The following is a 12,671-nucleotide window of genomic DNA, read 5'->3' as shown; positions in this document are numbered from 1 at the left end:
AGGCCCAGGACCCTCCAGCAGCCACCAGGCCCAGGACCCTCCTGCTCCACCAGGCCCAGGATCCTCCAGCAGCCACCAGGCCCAGGCTCTTCCAGCAGCCACCAGGCCCAGGCTCCTGCAGCAGCCACTAGGCCCAGGCTCTTCCAGCAGCCACTAGGCCCAGGATCCTCCAGCAGCCACCAGGCCAAGGCTCTTCCAGCAGCCACTAGGCCCAGGCTCTTCCAGCAGCCACTAGGCCCAGGCTCTTCCAGCAGCCACTAGGCCCAGGATCCTCCAGCAGCCACTAGGCCCAGGCTCCTGCAGCAACCACTAGGCCAAGGCTCAACCAACAAGTTAATCAACAGTGACTTCAACGGGCCATCACAAGGAAATACAAATCTCATCATTTTCAAAATGCCGCCTAAAAGAGCAAACCCAGGAGTTGAAGAGGAGTTGGAGGAGATTAAGAAATCGCTTAATTTCATGTCTGATGAACTGAGCAAAGTGGCTAAACAACAAGGTATGCTACATGACCTAATGGATGAAATAAAACAACTAAAAAACCTCATAAAGGACAAGGACAAGAAAATAGACGACTTGGAACGGCGAATTGAGGACCTTGAACAATACACAAGAATGGATGATTTAGTCATAAGTGGACTGGAGACGCAACACCGAACCTACGCCGGAGTAACAGCTGGGGGAGGTAAAGATGGTGAAGATGCCCCGGTAGAGGAGCTGCAAACGCTTGAACAGCAAGTGATAAAATTCCTTCAAACGAAGAATGTAAGTATTCAGAGCCATCATATTGCAGCATGCCACACGCTCCCCAGGAAAGACAGTAAAACAAAGCCATCAATTATTCTTCGGTTTGTGAGTCGCAAAACAAAGATTGAGTTACTGAAACAGGGTAAGAAGCTTAAAGGGACTGGTGTGTATTTAAATGAACATTTAACGAAAAAGACTGCTGAAATTGCAAGACAGGCACGCAGCCTGAGAAAACAAAATAAGATACAAGCGACATGGACGAGGAACTGCAAAGTAATGATAAGACTAAATGGCAATCCCGAAGAAGCGAAAGTTGTGATGATAAGAGAACTCAAAGACTTAGAGCAATATAAATAATCAGGAATCTGCTCTGGAATCTATTGGAAAAGTGACGATTGGATAATGAACAATGGGTATGGAAAGTGTTTCTGGCCTTACGGCTCAAAAAACAACAACAAAAACAAAAACACATAAATGACAAGTTTGGACACAGATTATAGGTTTCCATTCAGAGATATTGAAGAGGAAGAATTTGATTATGAAAAGGACTGTCAAGGTGGTTATTTTGCCACACACGCTGAGAAAACGAACTTCAAAACGTTTAACTATGCAGAGCACAACATGCATGACCCTGAAAGTAACATTGACCCAGATACCCACTTCTACAATAACACCAATAATACTTGTGAGTACTATACGGATGACCAATTCAATATGAATATTAAAATGGCAAATGCATTGTCGGTCATACATTTCAATAGTAGAAGCCTGTATAAAATTTTTTCTAAAATTACAGAATGTTTAAGTAAGTTAAAAAAGTTTAATATAATTGCAATATCAGAAACATGGCTCGATAATGAGAAAATTAGTGAAATGGGACTGGAAGGATACGAATTATTTACAATGAACAGGGTGAATAAAAAAGGAGGCGGTGTTGCCTTATATGTAGATAAAGTTTTGAAATGTAGTCTGATTGAATGTATGTCAAGCACCATAGATAACGTATTGGAATGTGTCACTATTGAAATCCATGTTGAAAAAGCTAACAATATAATTATAAGTTGCATCTATAGGACACCAGGTTCATGCCTTGAGACATTCAATGAAAAACTTGCTGCTATGTTTAGCAACCTAAATGATAAAAAAGTGCAAATAATTTGTGGTGATTTTAATATAGATTTGCTAAACCCAAATGGACATCAGAAAACAACAGATTTCATAAATACAATGTATAGTAACTCCCTTTTCCCTGTAATTATAAAACCAAGTAGAATAACAATTGATACAGCTACATTGATAGATAATATATTCACAAATAAAATTGACCATGAAATAGTAGGTGGACTTCTTATAACTGATATAAGCGATCATCTTCCTGTTTTTGCAATTTTTCAAAATTATTTTGGGATTAAAACTAAACAAAAGAATCAAATATTTGATATGATACGACTTAGAACAACAAGAGCCATTGCTGACCTCCAGGTGGACTTAAAGGAACACAATTGGAATGAGGTTTTTGCAAATGAAGATTCAAATAGTGCATATGATGCATTCTTATCAACTGTAATTTCACTATATGAAAAACATTGTCCTTTAATGAAAATCACTAGAAAGCATCACAGATCAAATAAGCCATGGATCACAAAGGGGATAGAAGATGCATGTAAAAAGAAAAATAATCTATATAAGAGATTCATAAAACAGAGGACAAAAGATGCTGAAATAAAGTACAAGTTATATAAAAATAGATTAGTAAATATTATAAGAACAAGTAAGAAAGAATATTACCACAAATTATTGGAGCAAAGTAGAAGTAACACACAAGAAACATGGAGGATATTAAATAGTATAATCAAAAAGGGCTCAAAAAATAAGAATTATCCAGATTATTTTAAAAAAGATAAAGATATTGTGCTTGATAAAACTAAAGACATTGCAAATGAATTTAATGATTTCTTTGTAAATGTTGGCTTTAATTTAGCAAAAGAAATTCCAGAGACAAGAAATAATAACGACCTAAATAAACATATTACTCAGAATGTGTCCTCCATGTTTATTGGTGCTGTAACTCATAGAGAAATAATTAACATTGTGAAGACATTTAAAAATAAAAAGTCCACTGACTGTTTTGGTATTGACATGATATTAGTTAAAAGTATTATAGAATATATAGTGCAACCTTTCGCATACATTTGTAATCTGTCCTTTCAAACTGGTGTATTTCCCTCACAAATGAAAATAGCAAAAGTTATTCCAATCCATAAAAACGGAGAGAGAAGTCAGTTTACCAATTATAGGCCAATATCACTGCTCCCACAGTTCTCAAAAATTTTAGAAAAGTTATTTGTTAATAGACTTGATAAATATATTGAGAAGCATAATCTCCTAAGTGATAACCAATATGGCTTTAGAGTGAAAAGGTCCACTTCGATGGCAGTGATGGAACTTGTAGAAGGGATATCTAATGCTATAGATAATAAGGAATATACTGTTGGTGTTTTTATAGACTTAAAAAAGGCGTTTGATACGATTGATCATTCTATATTAATGAATAAACTAGAGAGATATGGCATAAGAGGGTTAGCATACAAGTGGATGAAAAGTTACCTGGATGACAGATATCAATATGTCGAATTCAATAATGTAAAATCTAAGCAGTTGAAGGTAACTTGTGGTGTTCCTCAGGGCTCTGTGCTGGGCCCTAAATTATTTATATTATACATAAATGACATATGTAGCATTTCCAAACTGTTAAAATGTGTATTGTTTGCTGATGATACCACTCTGTATTGCTCAGGTAAAAACCTAGAACAGCTTCTGACTACAGCGGAAAAGGAGTTAAATATATTAAAAAACTGGTTTGATGTAAATAAGTTATCATTAAATATAAAGAAAACAAAATTGATTATTTTTGGCACTAGACAAATGAAAAATGTATCTAAAATCAGGGTTAATGGAATTGAAATTGAAAGAGTGTACGAAAATAAATTTCTTGGAGTGATAATTGATGATAAGCTGAGTTGGAAGTCTCATATAAACCATGTGAAAACAAAAATGTCAAAAACCATTGCTATTCTCTATAAAACAAAGCATGTCCTGAACAAAAAATCATTATACACACTCTATTGTACTCTGTTGCTTCCATATATGACTTACTGTCTGGAGATATGGGGTAATGCATATAAAACGAACACTCTTCCTATTTTCAAGTTGCAAAAAAGAGCTATAAGAATTATAAACCAATCAAACTATATAGAACCAACTAACATTTTGTTTATTAATCTGAATACCCTGAAATTTTATGATTTAGTTGAATATAAAATGGCACAGATAATGTATAAAGCACAAAATAACTTGCTTTGCCCCAGTACTCAGAAGCTGTTCAAAGTCAGAGAGAGTCAATATGACTTAAGGGGAACAGATTTCTTTAAAAAAAAACAAGATAAGGACAAATATAAAGCAGAGATGTGTTTCTGTTAGAGGAGTTAACCTGTGGAATAGTTATGACAGTGATTTAAAAAGGTGTAGTTCATTTTCCTTGTTTAAAAATATGTTTAAAAATAGAGTATTAGAAAAATATATATATCAAGAATGAAAAGAGCAAAAAAAACAAAAAACAAAAACAAAAACAAAAAACAGAAAACCTCTTGATTCTTTTGCTTTGATGTAGTTACTTACTAAGGTGGTGGTGTTTTTTCTTGTTTGTTTGTTTGTTTGTTTTGTTTTTGCTTTGTTTGCCTTCTCTCACCCCAACCGGTCGCAGCAGATGGCCGCCCCTCCCTGAGCCGGGTTCTGCCGGAGGTTTCTTCCTGTTAAAAGGGAGTTTTTCCTTCCCACTGTCGCCAAAGTGCTTGCTCATAGGGGGTCATATGATTGTTGGGCTTTTCTCTCTGTATCTATTTGTTGTGATTTGGCGCTATATAAATGAAATTGAATTGAATTGAATTTTATTATTTGCTTCGAGCCCTGTGTACAGGAGCTGCATGCTAAAAGATCTTTTGTTAAAAGGGTTGGCGTAATAAGCAAATGCTTCAGCCAATACCTTTTGATTAGCCTTGTCTCATGCTTTCTTGCTTTGTGGTAAATCTTTGTTCTGTCTTCACTGAGATATTTGAATGCTAATCAATAAACATATCAAACATATCAGTAAACCAATCAGAGGTAGACTTGGGCGGATGTTCACATACAAACAGATAGCACAGTAACAAAACTCACGGAGAGCCCAGATGATTCGAAGGTAGCATTCTTTAAGTGGAGGTGCAGACATTATTTTTCACTTAAAAAGAATCTGTATGTGAAATGTAACCTATGCCCTGGAACAAAGTCCCTTTCAACATCAGTTACAAGCAATTCAAATCTTACAACGCACCTTTCAATGTCACATGCTTCAACAAAACCGGTCGCCAAGAACGACGGTGTTGATGCTAGCAGGCGCAGCTCAAACCCAGGTGAGGCCAACGTGAGCTCAGCGAGCGATGTAGATGTAGCGACGCAATCCAACCAGTCTAAGCTTGATTTCTCTTCTCCACAAACATCTGTGACTGTGACACAGACTGAATTAAACAAATTGATAGCCAGGTATGTCGTTGAGAACATGCTGCCTTTATCAACAGTCGAGTCAGATTCCTTCAAGTCTCTTCTTGCCAAGATACCAACAAGGGGAGGGGTCGGCCCACCATGCAGAAAGACTTTTTCCAAATACATCGACACCGAGTATGCTAAAATGAATGTCGAGCTCAAAAAGACATTTAATGAGTTAAGATAAAAAAGATAAAACTTTATTAATCCCTCGGGTGGGTTCCTCTGGGAAATTTGTTTTCCAAAAAGCACAGCACCGACAGAAGTTACAAGTTAAGAATATTATATATATATATATATATATATATATATATACACACACACATATATAAACACAAAGACATATATAGATAAAATATACAAAGGGGATAAATAGAATAAATAGGAATAAAAATAAAAATAAAAATACAAGTGAATTGCACATTTAAAGTATTGAGGTCTATTGCACCGCTGATTATTAACAAAAAGTATTGCACAAAAGGTAATTGCACAGTGAAGAGAAGAGGCACTACAGCTTAGTTGTTCCCCCCTCCTTTGTCCTCCTGTTTCTCCTCCCTCTCCCCTCCAGAGAGGAGTTAAACAGTCTGATGGCGTGTGGGACAAAGGAGTTTTTAAGTCTGTTGGTTCTTGTCTTTGGGAGAAGCAACCTGTCACTGAACAGACTCTTCTGGTTGTTTATGGCCGTGTGCAGAGGATGCCCAGCATCGTCCATAATGTCCAGCAGTTTCTTTAGTGTCCTTTTCTCTGCCACTGACACCAGAGTGTCCAGCTTCATGCCGACCACAGAGCCAGCCTTCCTGATCAGTTTTTCCAGCCTGGATGAGTCCTTCTTTGCTGTGCTGCTCCCCCAGCACACCACAGCATAGAACAGTACTCCAGCAACCACCGACTGGTAAAACATCCTCAGGAGCTTCCTGCAGATGTTAAAAGACCTCAGCCTCCTGAGGAAGTACAGTCGGCTTTGGGCTTTTTTGTACAGGTGCTCTGTGTTGCATGACCAGTCCAGTTTATTGTCCACCCACAGCCCGAGGTACTTGTACTTGTTGACCACCTCCACCTCCTCCCCCTCTATCTGAACTGGCAGTGGACCTGCTCTGGACCTCCCAAAGTCCACAACCAGTTCCTTAGTCTTTGAGGTGTTGAGTTGCAGGTGGTTTGTGTGACTCCATGCGACAAAGTTCCTCACCAGACTTCTGTACTCCTCTTCCTGGTCATCCCAGATACACCCCATGATGGCTGTGTCATCTGCAAACTTCTGAATGTGGCATAATTCAGAGTTGTAGCAGAAGTCAGAGGTGTACAGGGTGAAGAGAAGAGGGGACAGCACAGTTCCCTGTGGTGCTCCTGTGCTGCTGACCACAGTGTCAGACGTGATGTCCTTTAGCCTGACGTACTGTGGCCTGTCGGTGAGGTAGTCGGAGATCCAAGCCACCAGGCAGGGGTCCACCTCCATCCTGTTCAGTTTCTCCTGGAGCAGACAGGGCCGGATGGTATTAAAGGCACTGGAAAAGTCAAGAAACAGGATCCTGACCGTGCCTTTTCCCCCATCGAGGTGTGAGTGGGCTCTATGCAGGAGGTACAGGATGGCATCCTCCACTCCGACACCCGCCTTGTAGGCGAACTGTAGTGGGTCCTGGGCATGTTGTACCTGTGGTCGGAGGAGGTTGAGGAAGAGCCGCTCTAGAGTCTTCATAAGATGTGATGTCAGTGCCACCGGTCGGAAGTCATTCAGCTCATTGGGCCGGTTCCTTTTGGGGACCGGGACGATGCAGGATGTCTTCCATAGGGCGGGCACTCTCCCCAGTCGCAGACTGAGATTGAAGACTCGTTGTAGCGGCTCCCCAAGTTCAGCAGCACACGCCTTTAGCATCCTCGGACACACCTTGTCCGGACCTGCTGCCTTCCTGGGGCGAAGCTTCCTCAGTTGTCTCCTGACCTGATCCACTGTGACACTGGGAGATGATTGGAAGGAGGGGGGGGAAGATGTCCTGCTGCTGAGAGAGGGATTGGAGGAGGGGGGTGTCATCATAGTGTCAGGAAGGGGGGGAAGCAAGGGAGGTAGGAGAGTGGGGAGAGGGCTCTGTAGTAAAGGTGAGGGTGAGGGGGGGGGGGGGGTTGTGGGCTGGTCAAACCTGTTGAAGAAGTTGTTGAGTTCGTTTGCCTTCTCCACAGTCCCCCCCCCACTGTGCTGTTCTTGGTATTGTGGCCTGTGATGGTTTTCACACCATTCCAGACTTCCCTCATATTGTTCCTCTCCAACTTCTGCTCCACCTTCCTCCTGTAGGTGTCCTTTGCTTCCCTCAGGCAGCGTTTCACCTCCCGCTGTGCTGCTTTCATCTCCTCCTTCACTTTGCTCCTGAAAGCCTTCTTCTTCATGTTGAGGACAGCTTTGACTTCCTGTGTTACCCACGGTTTGTTATTAGGGTAACACCGTACCGTCTTAGCAGGGGCGACCGTGTCCACACAAAAGTTGAGGTAGTCTGTAAGACAGTGTGTCGCCCCCTCTATGTCCTCACCATGTGGGCTCAGAAGCACGTCCCAGTCTGTGGTGTCATAACAGTCTCTCAGAGCATCCTCCTTTTCTGGGGTCCATCTCCTGATGGAGCGTGTTGTGACAGGCTGCCTTTGGACGAGGGGTGTGTATTGTGGCTGTAGGTAAACCAGGTTGTGGTCTGACTTCCCTAGTGGGGGGAGGGGGGTGGCTCTGTATGCATCTCTCACATTAGCATACAGTAGGTCAATTGTCCTGTTGCTCCTTGTGGGACAATTCACAAACTGGTGAAAAGCAGCCAGAGTAGAATCCAGTGTGGCATGATTAAAGTCTCCAGATATAATAATGAAAGCCTCAGGGTTTTGTGTCTGAAGTCTTGCTGTGACTGTGTGTATTTTCTCACAGGCAGCTGTTGCGTCGGCCTTCGGAGGGATGTAAACACACACACAGATCACATGACTGAACTCCCGTGGTAGATAATATGGCCGCAAGCTAACAGCTAGCAGCTCCAGGTCCGGACGGCATACCGAAACTTTAACGGAGACGTGTCCGGGGTTGCAGTATCTGTTGTTAACGTAGACAAGTCCCACCTCTGCTTTTTCCGCTGGCCTGCGTGTCCCTATCGGCTCTCACGGATGTGAAACCGCATAGGTCTACGTTAGCCTGTGGCGTTAGCTCGGTTAGCCACGTCTCCGTGAAGATAAACAAACTGCACTCACGGTATAGTCGGTGGTTGTTCAGAGCACACAGTTCGTCCATTTTATTCGGTAGCGAGTTCACGTTGCCCATTATCACTGTCGGGATTGATGGTTTGAATCGCCTCCGGTGATCCGCTTTCCTCGCTCCAGCCTTGCAGCCTCTGTAGCTCCTCTTTATCTCAGCCGGGATATTGTGTCGCATGCCGGTCTGTCCCTTTGTTCTTAGAGCCAGCAGCTCCGCTCTCGAGTAGATGAAGGAGCTGGTTCCAGAAGTTTTAAAAAGTGCATTATCCATCTTGTATCGCTATATCTAAGAGGTAGAAGTACAGTAACTAGAGGAAGGAAAATAAAGTTTGAAAGCCTAGTCTAAAAAAAAGTTAAAAGTTAAGAAAAAGTGCGGTGTTGCAGAGCTACTTGGAAAGGCTGCCGTCACTCCAGCGCCATCTTGGAAGAGTTAGAATACGTCTCTACTACAGCAGACATCTGGACTGCATTTAATAAAAGCTATCTTGGTGTAACAGTACATTGGATAAATCCACACAGCATGCAGAGAGAGAAAGCAGCACTGGCATGCAGAAGATTCAAGGGTCGCCATACGCATGATAATATTGCTGTTGAGTTGGACATCATTCACTCACACTATGGCATATCCCACAAAATAACATCAACTGTGACGGACAATGGCTCTAATTTTGTCAAGGCCTTCAAAAAGTACCAGCCAGTTGAGGAGGAAGACTCTGAGAATGATGAGGACGAGGTAACTTTCACAAACATGAATGATGCCTTAAAAAACAGCGTTGGTGATGATAATGACAACAATGAAAATGTAGGTGTGACGATCACTCTGCCGCCACACCAGAGATGTGCTTCACACACATTAAGTCTTGTTTCTTGTAATGATGTTGACAAGTGGCTACTTTCACAATCAGAAACAAAGGCAGTATATAGAAGTGCTACCACAAAGTGCACAGGGTTATGGAACAAGGCCAGTCGTTCAACAGTGGCTGCAGAGACAGTGGATGGCATTATTGGAAAGAAACTGCTAGTTCCTTGCACTTCCCTGGCTCGAATCTGTGAGATTTCTCTTGTTGAGCTGAACACCATCTTCTCCAAGTTTGGGTTGACAGCCATGACAGAGCGGGAACATCAGTTCATCAGGGAGTACTGCACTGTCATAAGGCCACTCACAGTGGCACTGGACATTCTTCAGGGAGAGGACAACACTTTTTATGGGATACTCCTACCCACACTGGAGACATTTATGTTTAAGACCCTGGAGTTGAGCAGTGGCCTGCAAATTCTTGAAAATCTTCCAGAGGCAGTTGTCACCAGAGATGGAGATTACTGTAATCTGATTACTTTTTTAAAGTAACGAGTAAAGTAAGGGATTACTATCGCAAAAACGGTAATTAGATTACCGTTACTTTCCTGAACGCTGCGTTACTGTGTTACTAAAACCGTGATTTTTTGCGAGAATGTCTCATAACAGTGACGTAAGCAAGTGCAACGTTGGTGACAACAGCTGTGCGCAGATCAACAATGGATAATATATCTAGTACGGCGTTTAAAGCGTGGACGTACTGACCTTACTTTGAGTTTGATTCCATAAAAAGTGACAAAAACATTAGTGTCCGTTGTGCGTGGGAAGAAAACTTCTTTTTACAGCGAAAAAAAAAACCCCTAAACAAGCACCGAGTGTGCAACGACGTAATGGGAAACTCACAGAGAAACTCGCGGATTCTTCCACTGACTGCTGCGGCACACCTGCACCAGGGTAAACCTCCACCTACCCCACTCCTGCTTTACAGGTGAAAATAGAGCAACAGGACCGCTAGTCTTTGACTTTATTTATTTTCTGCTGTGTTTTACTTGCATCTATTTGAAAGAGTGAGTGTAAACACAAAAATTATTTTATTTCATGTGCTGGAATGTGCAGAAAATAGGTTTAAATGTTAAACTAATTTCTTCAAGTCAGAGAATGGTGCATATAATTTAATTTTTACTTGATGCATAAAGTTAAAAGATTAAAACTAATAAAACAAGTTTAAAAAAAAGAGACTTTTCCATTTGATTACATTTTGTATGATGGATTATGCAGAATTGGGCTGAAAGATCTATCGCTTTGTCACCTATTCAGGTTGTAAATCGTGTTTTTAAAAAGTAACTAAGTAACTAAGTAATTAATTACTTTTGAAAATAAGTAATCAGTAAAGTAATGGGATTACCCTTTTGGGGAAGTAATCAGTAATTAGTTACTGATTACTTTTTTCAAGTAACTTGACCAACACTGGTTGTCACAGTAAGAACTTGCATTTTATACATATGGATGGAAAATGCATATTGTTAGTTTATACATCTTATTCTACGCTTTAGAGTTGTATGACTAGAGATCAAGTGGCAAGGGTGCTGAAATTGAGGCACAAGAAAACGGACATCTGCTGCAAGTAGTTTTATTTTCGAAACACTCACCAGTGGGATGTAAAATAGAAATGAATAAATGGAAGTTTTCACTTCGGAAGACAGTCTTTACTCGCTGGAAGACCCACACACACAAATACTCGTGTCTTGGATAATGACATGCAGTAAATCAAGTGACACACAGATCACTTTCAAACACACTCGAACCACCACAGGGGAGGACAGACCACCGCAAAAAGCCAAACTCCATATGAGAACCAAACAAACATGAAGACGAGCGAGACCAGACGAGGATTACGGTCGACTGCATAAACGCAAACACAAAGGCCGTACAGGAGTGACTTGGATGTCGCAGACCACACTAGACTTTAGGTTTCTGACCACAGTTTGCAGTCTCGAGATTTGGATGTAGGTTAGCGGCGCTCATCTCGTTCTGTCTGCGTTTAAAAAGCATCCAGACCTTTCGTCCTTCGTCCAACCGCAGATATCCTACAGTTTCTGCCAAGTCTTCCTTTGGCCTCCGTCCAGCAGGCAAATGCAAACCTCCCCTCCCTCATTTCCCTCCACCGTCTCACCACCACCCCCTCTCTCTCCATCTTCTTTTTCTTCTTCTCTAACTGTTGTGTAAACCTCATAATTACAACCATGGGGAATTTTCATGTTTGTACAAGAAATGAAGTTTGACATGGCCCTTAAAGGTACAGCGAGCTGAGTGACCCCGAGCTCCCCTGAAAGTATTCAAACCCCACCAGAGCGAATTAAAAACGCATCGTCATTAATCTCGAGTGCCATCTTTTTTTTCTTTAGAAAAGTTTTTTTTTGGTTTATTTTTTTTAGAACTTACAAGGTTTCCATCCCACCCGTCCGTCTTAACGGTAAAGCACTATTACCACTAATCCTGCTGTCTGACTCGGGCCTGGGACCCTCTTCACACGGACAGCCAAGAGAGAGAAACCCCATCTGGGCCCAGCCAACCAAAACCACACGGCTTTATGAAGGACGTGTGAAAACTCTGCAAATATCTGGGTTTGGAGTAATAAGAGGGAATCTGATGTATAGCACGGAAACATAAGCGCGCCTTCTTTGTTTTTGTTCTCTTGCCCGCTCCTTCTTCATGCGCTTTTCCCTCATGTATCACCGGATTTCTGTTTGCACTGCTGATACATTCTTCGTGGCTGATAGTTGTATCAAACCTAATTTTAACTGGCACAAGTCAAAAGCAAATACCAGTGTTCCAGCAGTGAAGCGTGACACACACACACAGTTTTCTTTGTTTAAAGATACAACAGTGTGCCGGGGGTGTAAAATTAATCAACAAAAGACTGCCTTTTTTGTTTCCAGTCGTTTATAATTGTCCACAGATCCTCATCCAGTATTTGAGTAGCAAGCAGTGCTTAATGGGCCTGCATTCTTAAAATAAGTATGTTTAAGTTTGAGCACCATTTTCATGCCAACACCCTTCAGTCACTATGACCTGATCTCTTGCAACTTTGCAAAATGTGGCTCACATCTATTTTTATTAGTGCTGGGAATAACAACTCAGGACACATAAAACTGTTGTCATTTTCCCATAACTGCAAGAAGACAGAGTTATGGGAAGATTGATTTCAAAATGTCTTTAGTCACAATGAACACATGCAAATGTCCCAGCAGAAGAAACAAAAGTCATGCTGGAGCCATCCTTTCATAGCTTTTCTGAGAGCAGCTAATAACAATTCATTGTTACTACTTCAAAAAAA

The 12,671-nt window shown here is 41.4% G+C and overlaps 1 protein-coding gene across 1 annotated transcript; it reads left to right on the top strand.

The window, feature by feature from the left end:
* The first annotated feature begins 393 nt into the window (after window positions 1-393).
* Window positions 394-9,886, top strand: LOC146504960 (uncharacterized). The gene is made up of 3 exons (XM_085183545.1): window positions 394-765; window positions 8,222-8,250; window positions 8,923-9,886. The coding sequence occupies exons 1-3, from the start codon at window positions 394-396 to the stop codon at window positions 9,884-9,886; spliced, it is 1,365 nt and encodes a 454-aa protein (XP_085039671.1).
* Window positions 9,887-12,671: the final 2,785 nt, after the last annotated feature.

Source organism: Neolamprologus multifasciatus, chromosome 13 (genome assembly GCF_963576455.1).
Source record: "Neolamprologus multifasciatus chromosome 13, fNeoMul1.2, whole genome shotgun sequence".
NCBI classification, from domain to species: Eukaryota; Metazoa; Chordata; class Actinopteri; order Cichliformes; family Cichlidae; genus Neolamprologus; species Neolamprologus multifasciatus.
This window is presented reverse-complemented; position numbering and strand designations above follow the sequence as displayed.